The sequence below is a fragment of the Uloborus diversus genome, chromosome 6 (genome assembly GCF_026930045.1).
Source record: "Uloborus diversus isolate 005 chromosome 6, Udiv.v.3.1, whole genome shotgun sequence".
NCBI classification, from domain to species: Eukaryota; Metazoa; Arthropoda; class Arachnida; order Araneae; family Uloboridae; genus Uloborus; species Uloborus diversus.
The window spans coordinates 102,777,158-102,799,398 of record NC_072736.1 but is presented as its reverse complement, the minus strand read 5'-3'; the positions used below and the strand labels follow the sequence as shown (position 1 = coordinate 102,799,398).

General features: G+C 31.1%; 1 protein-coding gene across 1 annotated transcript; it reads left to right on the top strand.

Moving 5' to 3' along the window:
* Positions 1–553: 553 nt before the first annotated feature.
* LOC129224551 (uncharacterized) lies at positions 554–18,646 on the top strand. The gene is made up of 5 exons (XM_054859027.1): positions 554–618; positions 4,199–4,331; positions 5,814–5,956; positions 12,010–12,094; positions 17,657–18,646. The coding sequence occupies exons 1-5, from the start codon at positions 558–560 to the stop codon at positions 17,814–17,816; spliced, it is 582 nt and encodes a 193-aa protein (XP_054715002.1). The 5' UTR covers positions 554–557; the 3' UTR covers positions 17,817–18,646.
* Positions 18,647–22,241: the final 3,595 nt, after the last annotated feature.

The following is a 22,241-nucleotide window of genomic DNA, read 5'->3' as shown; positions in this document are numbered from 1 at the left end:
CATTTGACACCCTTAGAGTTAACAGCAACAACCACTTGCCTTGTTTATTAGTTTTTAATGCTCAGATTAATTTAGAGAAAGTAGGTCCCAAAGGAACGCTTTCCTGAGCATAAGAAATTTTTAAAAAGTTTGAAATAGTTTTGTAAAAGGTAAGAAATATATAAAACCGAATCAGCGTAAAGCATCAGTTTAAAAAATATGCTCAGAATAATAACTATCTTCTAGTTGTGCTTGGAACTTCATAGTATTGCCATTTTTGTAGTCACTAAAACGATATTTTTAAATAATTGCACCCCGTAAATAGTTTTTAAAACTCAAACTAGTCTTTCTTTCTCGCAAAAGATAGACACACTAATCTTGAAGTAAAGACTCTTACAATTTATTTAAAACGACGAATATTCATTAGTTCTAGACGATATGAACTAAAAAAAAAAACACCTGTGTAATTTCTTTGTTCAATTGTCAATGCCTCAATTCTATCGATTAAACACTCAAAGCTTATCAGGAAAGAACTTATATGATAAACCTTATTCTTTAAGTTTCAGATAGCTGTGACGATGGCTATGTATAAGGATATTTACTTCTTCTCTCTGCTAATCTTATATCTGTGCATTCTTGGTAATATTCCTTTTGATATTTTCTGGATTATTTTTTGACTTGATTGAAATGAGATATTTTTTAAGCAAAAGCAAATATACTTATACATTTACCAGAATTTCATAACAATATATCTAGCTTTTAAGTTTAGGTAGGTGGGGATGTGAATTTTGAATCTGTAAAATTTAAACTGCAAATTTTGAAATCCGGTATTCTAAAGACTGTCTAGGCAATTTGTGTATTGCCTAAAACAAGGCAAAATTGTATGAAACGATTCCTATTTCACTCACTTCCTAGGTGTTCTATAGAAAGCCAACTGAGAAAAATAGGCAAAATATGAAATGTATCTCCGATTTGCTTCACATTGCTAGAACATGTAATCGAATTTAATTCAAATTTTTACAAACGTCTACTGTTGCAAAAAGTAAAGTTGTTAATTAAATTAAAGCAATAATTAAAGTTAAATTTCTTAGGGTTTTTTTTTTTCAAAAAAAAAAAAAAAAAAACATGTTGTTTCCTGTAATGAAAAATCATTTATTTCTGCACAATTTAAATTTTTCTTTAACGCATCTTGATTTTTTTTTAGTTGCACTCTTATTATTTTCCCACAATAACGTTTAATTTTGAGGCATGCAAGTCATTTATATATTAGCTTTATCAGAACATGTACATTGTTCATACTTTGCCTATATAGCATTTGTCATTCCTTCCAATGTCTATTATATACAAAACGTAGAGAAAGTGCAATAATTCTTATATTTCCTTACATGCCTAAAAATATCTGACATTATTAACAATGCATAGGCGTTCTATAGAATACCGGCGTTCATACTTTGCTGGTAACATACATAAAAGCTTAATGTATAACGATGTTTATATGCTGTACAGTCAGTTTTGGTTAGTGGAAACGAAATTTCAATTCTGGAGCATATTTGCTAAAGCCTCATTACCTACTTCTTGGATAACTATTAAGATACAATTTTGTGCTTCAAATTCAAGACTTTTATTTCATTTGAATAAACTTGAGTTACAGGTTATTTGTGGAAAATCAAACCAGCTTTGAAATACCGTTTTCATTTACCTCAACCCAGATTCATGTACCAGAGTCTAGGGGATAAATATAAATAGTGATTACCTTCCTAATGAGCACAACGATCCTCAAATTGCGGCGCACATACTGTTTGTGGCCTCAATTTTTTTTCTAAAATAATTTAATGAGATCAATCTAATAACAAATAAACGACACGAAATCATACGCAGAAAGTACATAAAAGTTCAATTTACATAAAAATTTAACGTACATTGTCTTTCAAAAAGAGACGAACTGATCCTACTAGATTTTAGTGGGAGGTTTCAACTTTCTGTTTTCCTATAAACTTTGAATAAAAAGCAAAAATGTTGCGAAACTCCTTGCAAAATACTTACGTAAGTTTAAAACAAAAGCATATCTATACAGTAAGAAAATAAATAAGAAATATATATATATATATATATATATATACACACACACACACACACACACACATATATATATATATATATATATATATATATATATATATATATATATTCTTTTCTAATATATATTTTTTCTTTTGGAAAAAAAATCTGTAAAGAAAATAGTCCTATGGTTAGACCACTTTGTACATCATACTACTCTTTGTAAAATTAGAAGATCACGGTGCAAGTAAAATGACTTTTGTGTTTACATCTCAAACTTTGTGTTTTATTGCTTAAATTTTGGAATGAAAACACTGTTAAACTGCAACATTAACTGTATTTAGAATACTATTTTTCTTCTTTCTTCACTACTTCTCCCCTTATTTTCTACTTTTTATTATTTTTTCTCTCTAAATTTTAGGTATTAGAAGACAATTTTAAGTTAAACCTTAAACTATAGATTTGTCCATTTTTTCAAAGACCATTTTTTATTAGTCTACATACTGAAAAATATTTTGAATATAAAGCAACGTTAATGTTCATTGCAGTAAAAGCAATTCTCGATTTTAAAAATACAGTAGAACCTCGCTTATCTGGCCTTCGTTTATTCGGTTCTACTGATTTTCTGGTGTAAATTTATACCCCTTAAAAAACTTACGTTCACATTGATAATTAAAAACTATGACGGCAGCAACGTAAATGTAATTACAGTAAACATTCGCTTTTTATTTTGATACATTCAAGATAAAGCATTTGCGTTATCATGCTTTATGCATACGCCATACGTGCTTGAATAAGAAGATAGTGTTAAGAAATAATGGGAACAATAGTTTTGATATTTTGGAAATGTTCGAACATTTCTATGTAATTTTGTTAGTAGCGTACCTAGCATGGGTGACACCCAAGGCCAAGGTGGTGATGTTTGTTGTCATCCCCCCTTTTAAAAACTAAATATTTTACACGTAAACATGAAACATATACAATTTTCAGAAACAACTACATTTGTGTATAACAAAATTTTAAGTGGGTAAATGTGCAAAAAACCAAATAAAAAGTATGATCGCTGTGCTAGACGCATATGTGCAGGACTGTCCCCCCAGGGTCAAAACAATAAGGGGTTGTATGAAATTGATGATGGCTTATTAATATTAAACGTATCTCAAACACAGTGAATGATAATGGGTTTCAGTTTTTTGGTTTAAGATAAAGTTACTACTATGTCTAAGTATCGACAATATTAACCTAATCCTGTGCATAATATGCACTCCATGATATGGAGTGGGGAGAGGGGATCCGGGGATCTCCCGCCCCCCAGGAAAAATTTCAAAGTTACTGTTTAAAATTCATTTTAGCTTCATATTTTCCAAAAACTTGCAATTTCGCTTGGGTGTCATCCACCAGACGGGTGACACCCGAGGCGGCCATGTTTTGTCACAAAACAAAGTTTTTTTGTCGTAATGAACAGTAAACCGATTTATTTATGAATTATCTTTGCTTATTACCCATACTATCCGGAGTATCTGCATTTTGACTATCCGGATTGCATTTGGTTTCAGTTAGTCAACTGCCGTGTGCAGATAAACGGCAGTAGCTGCAGAAATGAGTTTTCGAGATATTTGAAGAAATATGTGTCGGATTCAATATTAACCATGGGGAAACCTTGGAATTAGACGCTTTTTTCGAGCCTTTTTTACAGCGGAAACCAAATAAGCAAGGTTGTACAATAACGCTAACGTACAATAGATGACAAAAATGCAAAAAAAATGCAAAATAAAAAATCTGCACTTACTGCCCTTTACCTGCACACGGCAGTAAACACAATGGAACTCGATTGTAAATGGAGTTGGCTTTGATGATTACATTCGTTCTTTGTTCGACAATTTGCATGAAACAAAAAATAGTTTACAAAAATTTTACTTCATTTACATTAGTAAAATGCAGGTATCGTTAAGAGAAACATAATAAATTAATAGAAACATTTCTCTATATATAAGTAAAACTAATTTATTCCGCAACAAAATAAAGAACTGCGCAAATGTGTATGTAAGCGAAACCATTTTTCTTTGTCTTTTGTTTGTTGGTTTGTTAAAGACACATTATATGAAGTTATGACTTGTTTAGTAAATAGTTTTAAAGTAACGATTGTGTAATAACTTACTAGGTTTTTCCGAACCATCATCACTTAAGTCATGCTCAGATGATGAAATACTAAGAACATGTTCCCCAAGTGACACAGCAGAATGGTTTAGAGTTACATGGCCGAACAAGTCAGATGAATTGAAGCAACTTTGTCAGTGAGTAAAGTCGTGCATTCGTGTTGATATATATAAATAAATTATATAAAGGAAAAATATTGATTTATAACTTATTTTTGCATTATTGTAAATGTCTCGTTTCATATCGTATAGCTTTTTTCAATAACGTTTTGCATTTGACATGTTCTTCTAAACTCTTGCCCTAGCAATGTCACCACTTTGCTCAAAACCTTTTGAACTGATTAAAAAAAATACTTGTTACTTAGTCACACTTTATCACTTTTAAAATCCTTTCATAGAGGGCAGAAAACAAGTCTAAATATTCAAACTCTATCCAAAGCATCATTTCACGTTCACTCATTATCTCATTTTACACTGTATATTTTCTGTAAACCAGAATCCGTAAGTGTTTTCGATAGTTTCTGCTAAAGAATATTACCCTCAAAATCCTTCCACATAGTTCTTGAACTCATACAGAATGCTTGTAATTAATTTGAACTTGTTTTCTATTTCTCTGAGAGCTACAAATATTCGATTCAGTAATTATTATCTTAATACTAAGCATATTTTCAATTTAAATGTTTTGTACAATTAGTCAAGTACGTGCGGAGCGAAGTGGAAAGGTTTATTTTGTTTATTTACTTAATCATATTTTAAATCACGCGTATTTATTTCTTAATTAATTCATTTATCTTCCTTCATATCACTTATTTATTCATTTATTCACCATTTCTTCACCCGTTTAAATTTCCTTATATTAATTAATTAATTAATGTATATATTTGTTCGTTCATTATTTTAGCATTTATTCGTTCCTTATTCCATTTGAGCATTCATGGGATCAAAACTATTCTTAATAATCAAATAGGAAATTGTTATGTAGAAAAACATTCTACTTTTCACTATTTATTATGGAAAAAATATATTATTGTTATTATTTTGCCGGTAGAAATTTTTTGGCAAAAGAAAAATAATGTTTTAATGCAAGATTGTCATTAAATACATTGTTTTTTTTTTTAGATTTACAAAAATTTTCAAAATTAATTTCTAATATGCTCAGTTTGAAAAAGATTGATTTAACTATTTCGTTTTTCCCTACTTGAAAAGCAACAACCAAATTGGGAATCATTACACATAAGCTGGAAACGCGTGTATTTCTGTATTATTAAAAGCAGCAAGAGCTAACCTCGAACAATATTTGTTTGTTACATTGTTATTTGAGCTTCCTTTGTTCTTAGTGCGACTGTCTCTGTCCATTTTGATCAGTGTGTTTCGCCATTTAATGAAGAGGAAGTTCAGATAAATGCTAAATGTACGAGTTCTCTATTGGGTTCAGAACTTTTTTATCCTTTCTATCGTGAAATTTTTGCGCATTTTGTTGTAAAGTATCTTGAATAATAAAACTAATATTGAATTATAACGTTAAATTTTAAATAAGTACATTAGTATTTTTGAAGTATTGAGTAAACAAATATGTCTTTCTTTCCTTTCTTTTCTTTTTTTTTTTTAATTTTTTTGTAGAATTGTTCTAAAGGAGATAAAATGTGAAGTTGATTTTGGGAAGCAATGTCCAGAAAGCAATTTTGCGAAATATATGAAAGGGCTCGAGGGACTAGAAGTATTTTACTCAAATCTCTGCGAGAAATCGGACGCTCTTAAACAAAGTAAGTGCCAACAGCGATGTTAAAATTTAATGTCATTTCTTCAAGAAAAATGATTTAAAAGAAATTGATTTTATTTTAACCGGATAATACAGTTAAGTTCATTAGAATTAATTTTAATTCAACCTTTTACACATGATAATTCGATTTTTTTTCAAACTACACTGCTGGCCAAATTATTAGACTAAGATGGTTTTAAAAGCAAATTCTTTATTGATTACATAACTATAGACACATTAACGAACAGTGAAATAATTATCTAATATTTAGTATGCCTTCCCTTGTTATTGATGAGCATTTTAAGTCTTTTTGGAATATATTTCCCAAGGTTTACACCATTTCTTAATTTTTTAAAAAAAGAGGTAAAAAATTGTTTATACTCACTATTATATATACTCACATACACAAACTTATTAATTACCTAAAACTAAATTTAAATATAACAACACACTAATAAAAAGAACTAGTGAACTATTTAAGCTGATTGAGGTTATGTTCCTGGTAAGTAGATAAACAAATAACATAAATAAAGCAGACAGTGCTGTCACCTGCAAACATTAAATTATGCTAAAATAACGTAATAATCAGTGTACAGTGTGTACTGTACTTTAACAGTTAAATAAATATTATTTTAGTACAAATAGTGTACAAAAAAAAGCAAAAAAAAACTCTTTAATCTAATAATGTGGCCAGCACTGCAAGAGGGGTAATTGTACCCACCCATTACACTAATAATTACCTGAGAACATTGATTTACATTCCATTTTAAGATGCAGAAGAAAGAAAACCAGAATAGGACCCTGCGAGATTAAGCAATTCTAATTAATGCACGGGTGTACACGGATAATCGAAAAACGTGGATAATCCGAAAATGACCGAAAACGCAGAAAAGTGTGTTTTGAGGCTATAAGTAAAGTTCACAAATACTTCGGGATTCATTACGAAACTACTAATACAAAAAGTAAAACATTAATACTAGTAATGAAATATGAAATAAAATTTGGTATACTTTTTAACTTTAATTAATTTTGATATTTTTATTTAAATGTTTGGCTGCACGGATAATCCAAAAACCGGATAATCCGCACACGGATAATCGGGGGTACGATTCTCTTTTGACGTTATTTATCTCAGAGGACAACCAAGATTTTACCGAATGCAAATTTCCACTAAGAAGAAGCAGCATTTTGCTCTTCGTCTTTAACGGAGAAACACAACAAGAGCAAAAGTTGTTCTAAAATGGCACAACATCTCATCGCTTGAAACATCTTGATAATATAGTCCAATACTTTCATCAGTGGTCATATCATCATATGGCGGAGAACACTTACGGGTCATTCCATGTCAAATGATTCAAAGTTTTTCCCCTCACCTTTTTGTATTTCTTTGAAATTTGGCTCATCAATTGTACACTTTGAGGTAATCAAAAGTCCAAATTTTTAGATTTTAATCTCTTTTATTTTTTTATTTATGAGGTTTTGATTTTTAGAAAACCCTCTTTTTTTCATGGATGCTTGAGCATAAAATGGACGATAACTCAGCACCAAATATAGATCGAAAGTTTTAGTAAAAAGAATTTTAAAGTACATTAGTTGCTGTTTAGTATGATATGCATTATGACTAATTTCATTAAAATGTGCTTATTTAAAAAAAAAGAAATTTAATTTAAAAATTTAAATTCCTCAGAAAACGTATAATGATTTCTTTTTTTAATTCTTAAAAATGTATGTGTATTTTATCTTTGTTTGTGCAGAATTTCAAGTTGGGATCTCAATGAGATCATAATGAATTTTTTAATAAAATTTGACTTACGAAATAATGATATTTTTCATATTCTATTTAGTTAAATATGGGGTTATCTTACTAGTAATGTCCTAATGAGTAGTAATTAATCATGGCTATGCTCGAAATGAGCTGACATCAATTTGTAGATTGGTAACCCTCCCCCCCTCCCGCCGCACCACCACTTTTTATCTTTTTTTTTTTTAAATTGCTCAAAATTTAAAAAAAAAAAGCTAGTACATAAGAGGAAAAATCATAGCAAACTGAGAAGCTGCATAACATCAGTAGTGACTAAGGCTAAATGGGAGGGGGGATCATAAAACTAAAATTTAGGAAAACTTGAAAACTTTCAGAGAAATAGAACCACGCTCATTTGCATCTTTTTAGTTTCGGAAAGTGGGACGGTAGGCAGGGGGGATGGTGGGGGTGGAGCAATCTGGAATGAAGTTTAACAACATGGAAGGTTATGCTCACAAATTTTTTCTTTGATCTATAACTGCTTTTAATATAAGTTTAAATTGATCTCGTTGCATTACTCTCCTTTACATCAGAAATTGAAAAGAAAACTAGCAATAAAGAAAACTAAAAGAAAAACAACTGCGCTCCAGATGCTGTAGAAAGACAGTTATGTGGACAGACATAATGATCTGATACTTTGATTTGTTTTTAGTTTTCTGCGAAAAGAATGGAAAATCATTGAAACAACATGGGAAAACACTTTTATTTTGCCATGATCTTGGGGCAAACTATTTTTTCCCTCCCTTCAAAATTTAAGGTTGGTGCAGGGGTAGGGGATGAAATGAATCATAACTTTCCTTATCAGATATTGAATTAATCTAGTTCACTTTGTGAATTTAGGATCGAAAAAGAAACTCTTGGTCTGAAAAAAAAGACATATGGGGTGGGGGACGGGAGGGAAGAATTTCGTTTTGCTCTAAAGAAAAACATTTACCAACTATTAATAAGTTTACTATTCATTTTATTATATTTTATTTATTTATTTATTTATTAAAAGACATATGGGGTGGGGGACGGGAGGGAAGAATTTCGTTTTGCTCTAAAGAAAAACATTTACCAACTATTAATAAGTTTACTATTCATTTTATTATATTTTATTTATTTATTTATTTATTTTACATTTTGAAAACAGTTATAAAAAATATTAAAAAAGGAAGATTAAAAGTGGTGATGCGGGGGGGGGGGGGGGGGCTACCAATCTACAAGTTCATGCCCGCTCCTTTTAAGCAGAGTCTTGTTTACTTACAACTCACAAGACCTTCACGAGCAGGATAATCCCACATTTAACTAATTAGAATCTGAAAAATATCATTATTTCGTAAGTTTAATTTTATTCAAAAATTCATTTAAATATGATCCCGTTGAGATCTCAACTTGAAATTCTGCACAAACAAAGATAAAATACACATAAAGTTTTGAGACTTTTTTTAAAAATTCATTATACATTTTGTGAGAAATTTAAATTTTAAATTTAAATTTCACTTTTTAAAAAGGAAAATTTTTGTGAAACTGGTCATGTTGCATATCATATTAAACAGCAACTAATTTACCTTAAAATGCGTTTTATTAAATCTTTCTATCAATATTTGGTACTGAGTTATCGTTCATTTTATGCTCAAGCATCAATAAAAAAAGAGGGTTTTTTTAAAAATCAAAGCTTTTTAAAAAGAAAAGAAAAAGAGGTAAAAAAAATGGACTTTTGATTACCTCGAAGAGTACAACCGATGAGCCAAATTTGAAAGAAATACGAAAAGGTGAGGGAAAAAATTTCTCAAATTTTGGATCCATGTCAAGTGTATGTAACACACACTTGACATGGAATGACCCGCAAGAGGAATCGGCAGATACTTGACCTCACTTAAAAATTAACGCGACATCTAGAATCTTCGAGAGAGTGCGCACGTTGTTTATTCGACAGCGTCACCTGTATAACGCGTGGTCGGCATTTTAAGCACTTGCTGCGAGTTTTTCACTAAACAATAAATTTGATTGCGCAAATTTTGGTATCGTTCATTCGCTTTCCTAACATTGTTTTATGTTTAGGTTGTATTTGTAATATTCTTCTTTTTTGCCTGTCAGAATGAAATGGTACCCCGTGTTCTTGTTTAACTATTGGTCGTTTGATGAGAATACTAACATCCTTTTTAATTCGCAAAAATAATTTAGAATCACCCTACATTACAGTGAAGCCCCGAAATCTGGAAAGTATCGACATTAGTCGGAAAGTAACACTAACTCCCGTACATACACATATATAAATTAGTTAACCATTTTTTTTTAATACAATGTTTTCAACTTGAAGAAAACAATTAAAGTGCTGCATATCTTACAAGATTTGCGTACCTAAAAATGTGTAAATCTTTAACTAAACTCCTACTTCCAACAGAGTTATGACGCTTCATAAGATTTTGCTGTTAACAATTCTTAAGAAATTTTTCGTAATAAAATAGTTATTTACAGTTCTGGAGTTTTTATACGTCACCTAGTGGTAGTTAAAGAAATCAACCAAAGAATTAAAACATTTCAAATTTGCGCGGACAAGACAGATGTTTCGATGGGCATGTCATATCTTACGTAAATCTGTGGGTCTTGGCTTATCCTCTTTCAGTAATTATTAGCCAAAAACTGCAGCGCTTCCGACAGTTATTAAGTAACATTTTGTGAACTATGCCATGGCGTTCTTTTTTAATGTTGTCAATCACTTTTTAATCCTTTAAGTAACTAACTGGCCACTTTAAGACCACAAATAATCCTTGTACTTTCTCACTTAGAGGAAATGGTCCAAAAACGGGCCACCACTTTCATTTTCTACCTACGTATTTACCTGTTCACTCTAAAGGGATAATTTTAGTGGCAATAACTCTTAAAAACATTCATGAAGATCATCTTAGGGTTCAAAAACCATTACACCAGTTTTAAGTGTTTTAAAACTTCATGATTACGAAAAAAGGTAAAATCACGTAATTCAAGAGGTGGTTCAAAAACGGGCGACTTGAGGAAAAACTATTTTATCTCTTAAAAAAAATAAAAAGCATGAAGTTTTAATTCAAAAATTTTATTAAATATCATCTCAGATATTTTTATGAAAAAAACAATTTTTTTTTTTTCATTTTTTAATTGCACAAGTTACAAATGTAGTAGACTTTTTTTTTCCATCCCACACACTCAGATGTCTAGCCTTGCAGCAATGAATCCAAACTCTTGCAATGTCATCTGAAAGGAATCTCGTAAAATATGCATACTGCATTGCCATCAGCAGATTTATCAAAAACAAGAAAGACCAACTCGTCATCCTTGCCGTTGCCATCAATATTAAGATCAGTGTGGTCTCCTTTCGAGTCCGACTACTGTTGTTGGGATTTGCTCTTTGACTTGTTGGTTTTACTTGAAGATTTTGGATGTTTTCTTTTTTAACGTGCAACTGAATCCCCCTTCACAGTTTTCCGACTGCTGTTCATTACACGCTTTACACTTTTCGCCAGTTCGTCTTTGTAAGGTGATCCAGTGATACACCACACGAAAGGGATTCTTTCAGTTTTTTCTAATTATGGAGTCCCTCCCTCCCCCACAGTGCCTTACCGCTAGTTAATTTAAGTCATTATAATAAGTCAAATCTTTCAAGTATCGAAAAAAGCATGGTATAAAAACGAGCTACCAATGGTGGTCTAAAAATGCGGTAGCCCGTTTTTGGACCACCATTGGTCGCCCGTTTTTAGATCACGCAGTACTAAACCATTACTAAACAAACAAATATTTCAAATCAAGTATACTGAAAGGAAGCCCATATAAGCTACTTTGTTTAAAGATAAAAACCACTTACTTCTTGGGATAAATTGGAAAGATATAAATTCGAAAAGTTTTGAGTTCTTCAAAATTGAAAGTTTCTTATGAAACAGCTCCTGACAAAGCACATGCTTTAGCTATCAAGGTCATTTGCACACTACGGTTTTGCCCCTTCGAATTTTTTCATTCGGTACCATTTTTAAGACTGTGCAAAACCCCCTTCCCTCATTTTAAGCGAGTGGCCCGTATTTAGACCACTTCCTCTAAGCATGATCTGAACCTTTTTGCATACGTCCATTAAACATCATTCAATTAATGTTTTCTGCATATAAGTAGAGGTTTAAGCTCTTTTTTTTCTTTATTTTAATGGGGACAAGTTTTAAGTTGAAACTTCTCAATCTGAAAACCCTTCTCACTTTATCTCTATCCATTTGTCGCATCATATACTTATTCCCATTTTGCTTTTCCTGCAGAATTTTTAAGAAACATTGAATGTCTAAACAACATATCAGAAGATATAACCGAAGAGTGCAGACATGGTTCTTACATTGTTGGAAAGTAAGTAAAAAGAAGTTATATAACACACAAAAGTAGTATAATATTTAAAAAAAAAAAGTTTAATAGTTTGTCACCGCATAACTTATCACTTGTTTTTCACCATTTGAAAGTGTTTAATTTATATCAATAAGTCAATACTCATAGTGGTTTTAAATCTTTAAACTAAGTCTTTTACTTATGAAATGTAAAACTTAATGGCTTCAGTACATGTCTTTCGAATTATTTGAACATTATGAAAAAATGCAAGTTTCGTGGAACCCTTGAGTGATCTTCATGGAACCCTGGGGTTCCGCGGTACGCAATTTAAGAAACGTTGCACTAGGTTAGAACAAAGCCCATTTCAGTTTCCTCAAACAACTATACTTACTCCATTGTCAAGTTTATCTCGTCATAACAAAAAAAAAATGAATTGCAGTAAAAGATAATAACTAACTTTGAGAACAGTTATATCATTACGAATCTTGATATTTTAATTTGGACATCTTCACAAAACATATTTTTTAAAGAACAATAGAGAAAAAAATATATGAACTCCCCATTTAAAACTGAGTACGCAGACTGTTACTGTATTAACATCTCCACCATATTCACTTTACCCTGTCTTGCTCTTATCATTAAAATTATTCTTAGCTCAATACAAGTATCATAAGTACAGCAGAAGTTCGTTTCGTCCAGCCCTCGTTTATTTATGTTCACAGATAATTTTAAATCCTGACAACAAGATTGTAACAAGTACGCCGGACGTTAGATTTTTATTTTGGTTCAGTCTACAGCTTCTGCATATGGGTCATTTTCACAAAAAGGTGACTTTTACAGTCCCTTAGTAATAAATAATAAAAACTTCAGTATATTCCTTAATAATTTTTTCATGTGTTTTAGTTAAGATATGAACTAATTAATGTTATGCATGACAATTAAATACCTTTAATATTTCAATTTTATTTTTTAATAAATGTTGCTTTAAAGTCCCCTCCGTGGACGTCCCTAAGTCTGTGAGACAAAGCAATTTGTAATTGGTCTCAAACTGTTTAAATTGGTTTTAAATATCTTTGATTGTGTTAATTAGCTAAGAGTTCTAAAATGTTTTTAAAATAAAATTAAAAAAAAATAAATTGTATTTATAAAGAAAATGACTCATAAACTTTGTCCCTAAGATTGAAGTCTCCCTCCGTGGACACTTAAAATAACTTAATAAATACATAATAGAGGGCAGCAAAAGTCAAGTCCATATAAGGTAAATGGTAGGATGCTTAGCCATTTTGTTTTCTAGTGATCAACTTTAGTTCTCTTGTACACGTGTTGGATTGTTGTGTCTAAATCTGGTTTTGCAAAGTTCTTAGTGTATTCACCGTGGTCATCATACAAAAGGTAAAATAAAACTGTTTTATATTTGAAACATCATTTTTAGATAGCAAAAGTAGTATATTTAATAAAAAGAAGCATTCCATTTTTTTAACTTTAAAATCAAAACTCTGAAAAATTCTAAAGCCTACTTTTGTCTCCTCCGTGGACTTCCCCTCCGTGGACGTGGCATGTCCACGGAGGAGATGACATGGTCCACGGAAAAGACAAAGCCTTAGAAAAAATCATAATAAATTTCAGTTTGCTAAACAAAATATAGGGCAATTTTGTTTTGTATTTTTTATAGAAAAGAAATTAAATTCGACTCTTAAAGGAGTTCATTTTGCCAGTTTTTCTGTTAAATGATTTCTGTAATGTTTATATATAATATATATATATATATATATATATATATATATATATATATATATATATATATATATATATATATATATATATATATATATATATATATATATATATATATATATATATATATATATATATATATATATATATATATATATATATATATATATATATATATATATATATATATATATATATATATATATATATATATATATATATATATATATATAGATATATATATATATAGATATATAAATATATATATGATATATATATTGATATATATATATATATATATATATATATACATATATATATACATATAGATAGATATAGATAGATAGATAGATAGATAGATAGATATATTCTTTTAATAGTAGAAAAAAATGGCAAAACCAAAAAGTAAAAAGAAGTCAGACGTTCAAATCCAAAAGAGGGGGGAACAAAAGAAACTTAGCATGAGACGTGCTAGACAGAAATTTAAAAAAAAATCCTCTTATGTTTGAAGTAAAGTAATGTAAGAAAAAAGAGAGGGAACGTTACTACCAAAGAAAGGCTAGTGGAAAAATTAAATGTGTTCAAGAAATGAATGAACGTGAAAAAAGGAAAATAAGAAAACTTTGGAAAGAAAAAGCAAGGAAATATCGTAAACAAAGAAAGTTGGAAGGAACTGAAGAATTAATCATAGATACACCTCCAAGCACCTCTTCTCAATTGGATAATAGTAACGCAGTGCCAAGGAAAACAAGAATTCTGGAATTTTGAGAGGAAAAAAACAATAAGAAAAAACCGTTATAAACTAAAGAAGAAGATAGAGAAATTAGAAGAGAAAAACAAAAAATTAAATACTAGACTTGAAAAATATAAAAAAGATCCAGCAGATCTCAGAAAAGTGAAGAAAAGAAAAATGAATCACCACGAGAAAAAGTTCGAAGAGAATTGAATAGTAAAGATAGAAAAAGCAAATCCAATGTGTTTAGAAAATTATTGTTTGCTGAAGCTATTGGCAGAGAAATACAAACTAACTTTAAAAGTCAAAAATCTCACAAAGTGAAAAAGACAATGCTACAAGTTTTGTCTGGTAAAATTATGAAAAAGTATCGACTACTCAATAAGGTTAAAAAAAAACCTCAATCAAAATGCTTAGCAATTATGGTAATAAAACTTACAAAACTGTGTCAAAAAGAGCTTTCACAGAAGAAACACAGCTAAATGTTCAGAAATTTCTAGAATCTGACAAAGCAAGTCGCTTGTGCCCAGGGAAAAAAGAAACAATTACAAGAAGAAAAGAAAAAAAAACAAAAGCGTTATTTAAATGATACTATGTATAATTTGCATAAAATGTTTATAAAGGAATGCCCTCTAACATCAAACTGTTAGTTATCAAACTTTTTGTCGTCTCCGACCTTTTTTGGATCTTATTTCCGAAACTTTCCGATCGGGAGACATGTTTATGCAAAGTTCACGAAAACATAAAGCTTTTAATAGTAAAACTACATAGTCTTGTTATTATAAATGAAAAAAATATATCTCAAGTTCTTAAAGCAACATGTTGTGATCCTCAGAGAGAACTTTGCCTAAATCGTAAATGTGATGCCTGCAAACTAAAATAAATTAAAATAAATGACTTTCAAGATGAACCTGTGCTACTTTCAAAATGGGTTAACAAAAAAGTTAATATGAAGATTAAAGGTGAAACAAAAATTTGCCATAGAACCATGAAAGTGGATATTGAGAGTACAAAAAAAAAGAATTAGTGAAATTATTTTTTTCTGATATCATCAAATTTTTTAATCATACATCTAACATTGTACACCAATATCAAATGATTTCAGATATAAAAACAAATTTGAAAAGGAATGAAATCCTAATGCATATTGATTTTTCCGAAAATTACATATGTAAGTTTCACAGAGAAATTCAATCAGCCCACTTTGGTGGTTCAAAGCCACAGGTAACTATACATACTTGTGTTGTATATTGTCATAAAGATATTAAAGAAAGTCCAATTTCATATGGAACAATCAGTGCATGTAATAGGCATGATGCATCAGCTGTTACTGCTCATTTGCTTTCACTCAAAGATAATTTAAAGTCTCTTATACCTGATTTTAAAAAAAAAATCATTTTCTCAGTGATGGTCCCAGTGCTCAGTACAGAAACAAAACAATGTTTCAGTTAATAGGTGGATATTTATCCTCTCAGTTTATTGTGGAGGAAATTCATTGGCACTATAGTGAAAGCTCTCACGGAAAAGGTGCTCCAGATGGAGTTGGAGCAGCAATAAAAAGAACAGCTGACAATTTAGTTGCTCAGAAAACAGATATCCCAGACAGTGAAACTTTAGTTTCTTTACTTCAAAAAAACTGTAAGAATGTAATAATAAAAAAATGTTGAAGAAAGTTTTATAAGTGATCTAGATAAAGAAATTCCAAAGCATATTTCACCGTTTGCAGGAACAATGAAAATTCATGAACTTGTATTTAAAAAAGACCAAATAAATATGGAAGCAAGATACCTCACCTGTGTAAGTTGTGGTGATCAATGTAAGCATTACCATTTGGGATTAATTCATCGAGAAAGGATAAGAAGCAAACCAAAAATCAATGATTATGTTGTTGTACAGCAGGGATGCACAACCTATAACCTGCAGGCCAGAGGTGGTCCGCGAAGCTTGTTAAATCGGCCTTTGGCAAGTTCTTCAAAAAAAAAAATGATTTTTTTTTGAATTTAAAAAAAAATATCTTTTGATTTATTAGGTTTTTTTTTTTTTTTTTTTTACTCATCAATGAAACTAAGAACATACTTTCGATATTTTCTTTTCCAATTAAACTAGGTTGCACTTTATTGATTTTGTTACAAATGCTAGAATGTTGATTTTTTTTTTCAATAAAATAGGATATTCATAAAGAGAAAGGTCCTGAGTCTTTATTTCAAAAGCCTCCACATTTTAATTTGTTAATGTTAAGTAAGAGTCACATAATAGTTCACATAGCTTTAAAACGCATGTTTACTTTCAAAACAACCTTTATTGACACTTTCGTACATAAAAAATATCCTCCGTTGGCTATTGTATCCCCTCCGTGGACGAGGTGGGATTTAAAATATTTGAAATATTTTTAAAAATAAAATAGAAAACTGCAGCTAAACTATAATGCAAAAGCATTTGGACCATCGTGCTTTATTCAAAAACTACAAGGGTTTGAAGCAAAAGGCAGGGGATCAATTTTTTGTTAAGAAATAGGAAATATTGGTATGTATTTTTTTCAATGTCTTGTAATCAGCTCTGTTACATTTTGCTGCAAAATAGGTTATTTTTTTTTCTTTTTGTCGTAATGAACGGTATGTCTGCTTACTTAAAAATGTCTCTTGCTTATTACCCACTACTACCCCGATTATCCGGTTTTTCGATCATCCGGATTCCTTCGGTCCCATTTATTCCGGATAACCGAGGTTGTACAGTATATGTCATCTCACCAACGTTGGCACTCGGCGTAAAACTCGAAAGCATTGAATTCATATTAAATGGAGGGCGTTGCAAAAGCGATAGCAAATTAAGACTTCCAAGGTTTGCGTAAGATGTCATTTTTTCCAATCAGATCAATTTGAAAAATTGTAACCACACTGACGACACTTCATTATAAAAAAAATATGCCAGCACTCTAATAAAATAATACTTGCTGGTCCTGTTTTTGGTATCGTCCAAGGAAAGTAGTCTCATGAAGAGGCGAATGCTAACAATTGCGAGGGGAACTACATATATTTTGGGCCATGTTTATGCCATTTTTTTAAGGAACACATTGCATGTAATATTAAAGAGTAAATTAATAGTTTGCACTTGTATTGCAGCTGTCAATTGGCAGTGATGAAGTTCATGCATTGCGTTGCATCTGAAGTGAAAGACAAATGTGGACAAGAAGCTGAAGAAATTTACAACGGACTGCAAGAACCAATGATTCCAATATACGAAGCGATGTGCAAAATTGATGAAAATGAAGAAGAGTTATAAAACAATTGAAAACACCAGTTTTTTTTCTTCTTTTTCTGTTTGCAGCTTAGGTAAAATTGAATGGACCTCGTAACATGTTAATTAAAACAATGAATAATATATTTTTACTCAAAATATGCTCAATGGCTTTCCTAGATACATTTTTTTATCCTGTCATTGCGCTTAATTAAAGCTGATATACGTAGGTGTATCAAAAAGTAAAGTAACAAGAGTTCTGACGAGTGTGCAAATTATCCGTATGAATAAAAATCCCTCTGAAGGTAACGGAAACAATCACAGCATTCAAACGGTGTCGATAGATGGAGCTGGTAGGCCTTTAACATGTCGAAATTTGAGTTAGAAGATGGCCGCCTTGACGGAAGTGTGGTCCACAATTGAAATAAGAAGTGTGATACGGTTTTTGCGTTTAAAGAAAAATTCTCCAGCTGAAATTCATCGCCAATTGGTGGAAGTGTACGGTACCAGTGTTCTGTCACGAAAACAGGTGTGGTTTTGGTGCACAGAAATTGACAAAGGCAGAACAGATGTGCGATATGAGGTAAGATCACGCCTCTTTACAGTCTCGACCTCTTACCAAGTGATTTAAATCTCTTCGGACCGCTAAAGAAACAGTTGGGAGGTCTGCATTTCAGAACTGATACTGAGGTTCAGCAAGCCGCCTTCATGTGGTTGCACAACCTTGACGCTGATTTCTTCCGTGCCGATTACGATGGTTTGGTGTACCAATGGAACAGACGCTTCGATAAGCATGGTGACTATGTAGAGTAGTAATATGTACCTGTGCCTTCCTACATTGTATACTTATGTTTTATTCCTGAATAAACGTTTTCTCTGGTTGGGCGTTTTCTCTGGTTACCTTACTTTTTGATACCCCCTCGCAGTTATGGAGTAAGAAAAGCTCAAAAATATAACGTTCTAAATTTAGTTCTACTTTCAACTGCATAACATATATATTTCTACAGTGTGTAAAAGTGCTGTAAAATAACAATTGCAAGAAAAAATTATTGATTAAAATATCTAACGGATTAAAGGGTTAAAATTTTGGTATTCTTGGAATGTAGTTCTATGCATTTATGGCTTTTTCCAAAATTAATTACTTGCTCATTATTCTACAGTTTAATAAAAGTTCCTAAAATATAAGTCATTATTTATATGAAGTTATTACAACCCAACTTTCAATAAAACATTCAGCATCAGTTAAAATTCTCAAATGCGTAATTTAAATATTAAAATAATTTTAAGACGTTTGATTTTATTTTTTAACTAGAAAATTGTCCCTGCATGACGGGTGAAAATTGCTTCTACATTTGAACAAAGCAAATGTCTGTTCGGTAATATTTTAATAGTTGAAATTTCAACCCTAGCTCCAGTGGATTAACTCTAAAACCCATCAGTAGATAGCCTCAATTGTTTACCTCTTTTTAATTTCTTCCTTCTCCTAAAATGATAGTCTTACCAGTGAAACAGTAAAGTTATCGGATACAGTTCAGACTTGTCAAAATTAATTATTGCCCTGCATATCAAACATTGCCAAAAATATTGTCAAATTATAAATAACTTACTTAGTGTTGGTGCTTCAACAATGAAATAATGCCGTCACGCATGCTATGGCGCCAATTTCATTGTTGGTGACATCAGAACGTTACTCGATCGGTGATTTTGGCTATTATACATATGAGGATGTACCACTTATGTACTTTCTAATCTTCTTTTCCTTTTTACCAAAAAAATACCAGTACTGAATGCGATTGTGAAAAAATGCAAACATATATTAACAAAAAATATAAGTGTAAGAATGAAGTCTTTCACGGCAGGTGTCAATCATGTTGTTAAATTCCGGGCTGTTGTGCTGGGGTCTGAGTGTTATTACTCCAAACGTTTGTGCCTCATCTGCGGTGGCCATCTTCAGTGTTAGCGTAGTTGAAGCTTCCAGGGAAGCGACTTCCTTGTAACTGATGCAGATATCGAAGTGTTGTCACCATTTATGTGGGAAGACCTAACTCTCCCTTCGTTCTGGGCCAGAATTGGCTGATGAACGTTCGTCCTTGTTTCTGGTTGGCTGAAACTTGAGCTCTCTTCATTATGGTTGGGGATTGGCTGATGGGCGTCTGTCGCTGATGTTTTTGGTTTTCTAGAAGTATGTCTCGAGATAATCCGGCTAAGTGTTATTATTTATCCTTCTAAGTGTTATTATTAAGTTATTATTAAAAAATGTAAGATAAATATTTCTTTTAAAAATAACTTTAATAAATTAAAGTTAATCAATTTATACTGATATACAACTACTACTACATCTAATAATAATAATAATAATAATTGTGATAAAGAAACTGAATTGCAAATGCCAATTTTCTTTACTTTTCTGCTCCTATTTCATGTGTTTTACTGTAATCAAACATAAATGTAACACATATTTAATTGTGTCTTAAAAATGGTGTGACATGTTTTGAACAAACATTATATCATGTGGAGAAAAAATTTCAATTATCCTTTTTCAACTAGACACATTTTATGAACCTTAAACGTGCAATAATGTTTGATATTCATGTGTTGATAAACAATTTTAGAAAAAGAAATGCAAATAATACAATGAAAGGATTCATCTTGAATAAAAACCATTAATTTTAAATACTTTTCCTTTTCGGCAGCAAACACCGATTAAACGAAGCTTTTAATCTCTACCATGAAAGTTAAATAATCCATGAGAGAAATACACAGAATTCCGATAGAGACAATCCATTATTATTATCGATCGACTAATCAATGGGCAAATCACGAACTCTTATTTATGATACGGATAATAAAGTTAAAATAATGTCAGGCTGTAAAATATATATTTCGGAGGCATTTTGATTTCTCGATATAGGAGTCACGTACAGAGATCGTTACAGTAAATGAGTCATGTGAACAGCGGTTTATGAATACAAATATACATCATTTCTTCATCGTTTCGGTTTCTAATGAAAACTTGATAAAGTTTAAAATTGCTATCATTGGTAGCGGGTGAATTTTTAGTATTTATTTTTTTTAGCAGATTTTCTCAATTAAATAAAACTTTGATATTTTAATGCAAAAAATCTTTTTTTTTTCAAAAACAGAGAACCAAGAACTGGTTTAAAATCAGTGGCAATAATTTAAGAAGGCTTATTCTGCCATGCTAAGCACATAGTCGCATTTGCACTTTTTGTCAAAATTGAGTTATTGTCTCCAGGCGGTTTTTTGTAACATAATTTACCTAAATGCAATGTTTTATTCTCGTTTTTAAATGATAGATATAAAAAAAATCTTAAAAAGGGGCATCTGAATCAAGTGTATATGGAGGTGATAAAAACCATAGATGTAGTGCAGTAAAACCTGTGAAGTTGACCACCCTTGTAAGTTGACCACCTGTCTAAGTTGACCGCTTTTTCCAGGCACGGAATTAGCCCTTATCATATATATCAACCTTTGTAAGTTTACCACCTGTTGAAGTTGACCGCTAAAGTAGTGCACCGCAAGTGGTCAACTTACGCAGGTTTTACTGTACTAAATAGATGCCCGACGAGAAATCGATGCCATGGGCAAACGAAATCATCCCGTAAGCGACCAAGCGTCTGAAAAAACAGTTAGAAACAGAAAATCCAGAGTGAAGGTAAAATAAGAAATTGCTTACTGGTACAATTTCAATGCAAGCTGCAAATTTCAATTGATGGGCACAAGATATCTTTCTTTTATGTGACGTAAACAACTTTTGCACGTTTACTATCAGGATTCGCCAATCCTCCTGCGTTCAATGGCGGCAAGTAGTTGCTTCTGCGGAGTTCTGTATCTAGTTATACTACTAATGTGTAAAACTTTAAAAAACAATGTATCATATTTAGCTCAGTTGCAAATGCGAAATGTGTGCTTAGCACAGCAGTATTAAAGTTAATTTTTAAGAGATTTGAACAAGGAAGTTTTTATACTTCAACATTATACGCTCTAAGCTGTCTCTTTACCTAGAAGCTCCAATACTGCCGTGATCAGGTACACAGCAGTATCTGCAATAATGAGTTTTTGTAATATTTGAAGAAACTCATCATGCGTCATTACTATTAATTACGAAATGTTGAAATGAAACTTGCTTATTTTTTTCAATTTTTAACATCGGAAAAAAATAAGCAAGCCTTTAAAACTAACATACAATTGTTGACAAAAATGTAAAATAATAAAAAACGAAAAAAAATGCAGCTATTGCATTTTTTCTGGCCACGGGTTAGTGGTAGATTGCAGTCACATTCACTGCTCACTGAATCAAACGCATTTGTTTAATTTTAATTAGTTTGTGCTATTTTATAAGGCTTTTAGTTTTGACTAGTTGTGGTAAATATAACCAGAATTCCATACATGTAAGTGGAGAGCCTTCCCCTTATTCTGGATAAAATGAGCGATATAATTTGTGTTTAT

Excerpts from the sequence above, each read along its gene's own strand:
- LOC129224551 (XM_054859027.1), top strand. The coding sequence starts at position 558 with ATGGCTATGTATAAGGATATTTACTTCTTCTCTCTGCTAATCTTATAT. Across the intron at positions 619-4,198 it reads CTTATATCTGTGCATTCTTG|GTTTTTCCGAACCATCATCA; the intron begins GTAATATTCCTT and ends ATAACTTACTAG. Across the intron at positions 12,095-17,656 it reads GGTTCTTACATTGTTGGAAA|CTGTCAATTGGCAGTGATGA; the intron begins GTAAGTAAAAAG and ends CTTGTATTGCAG.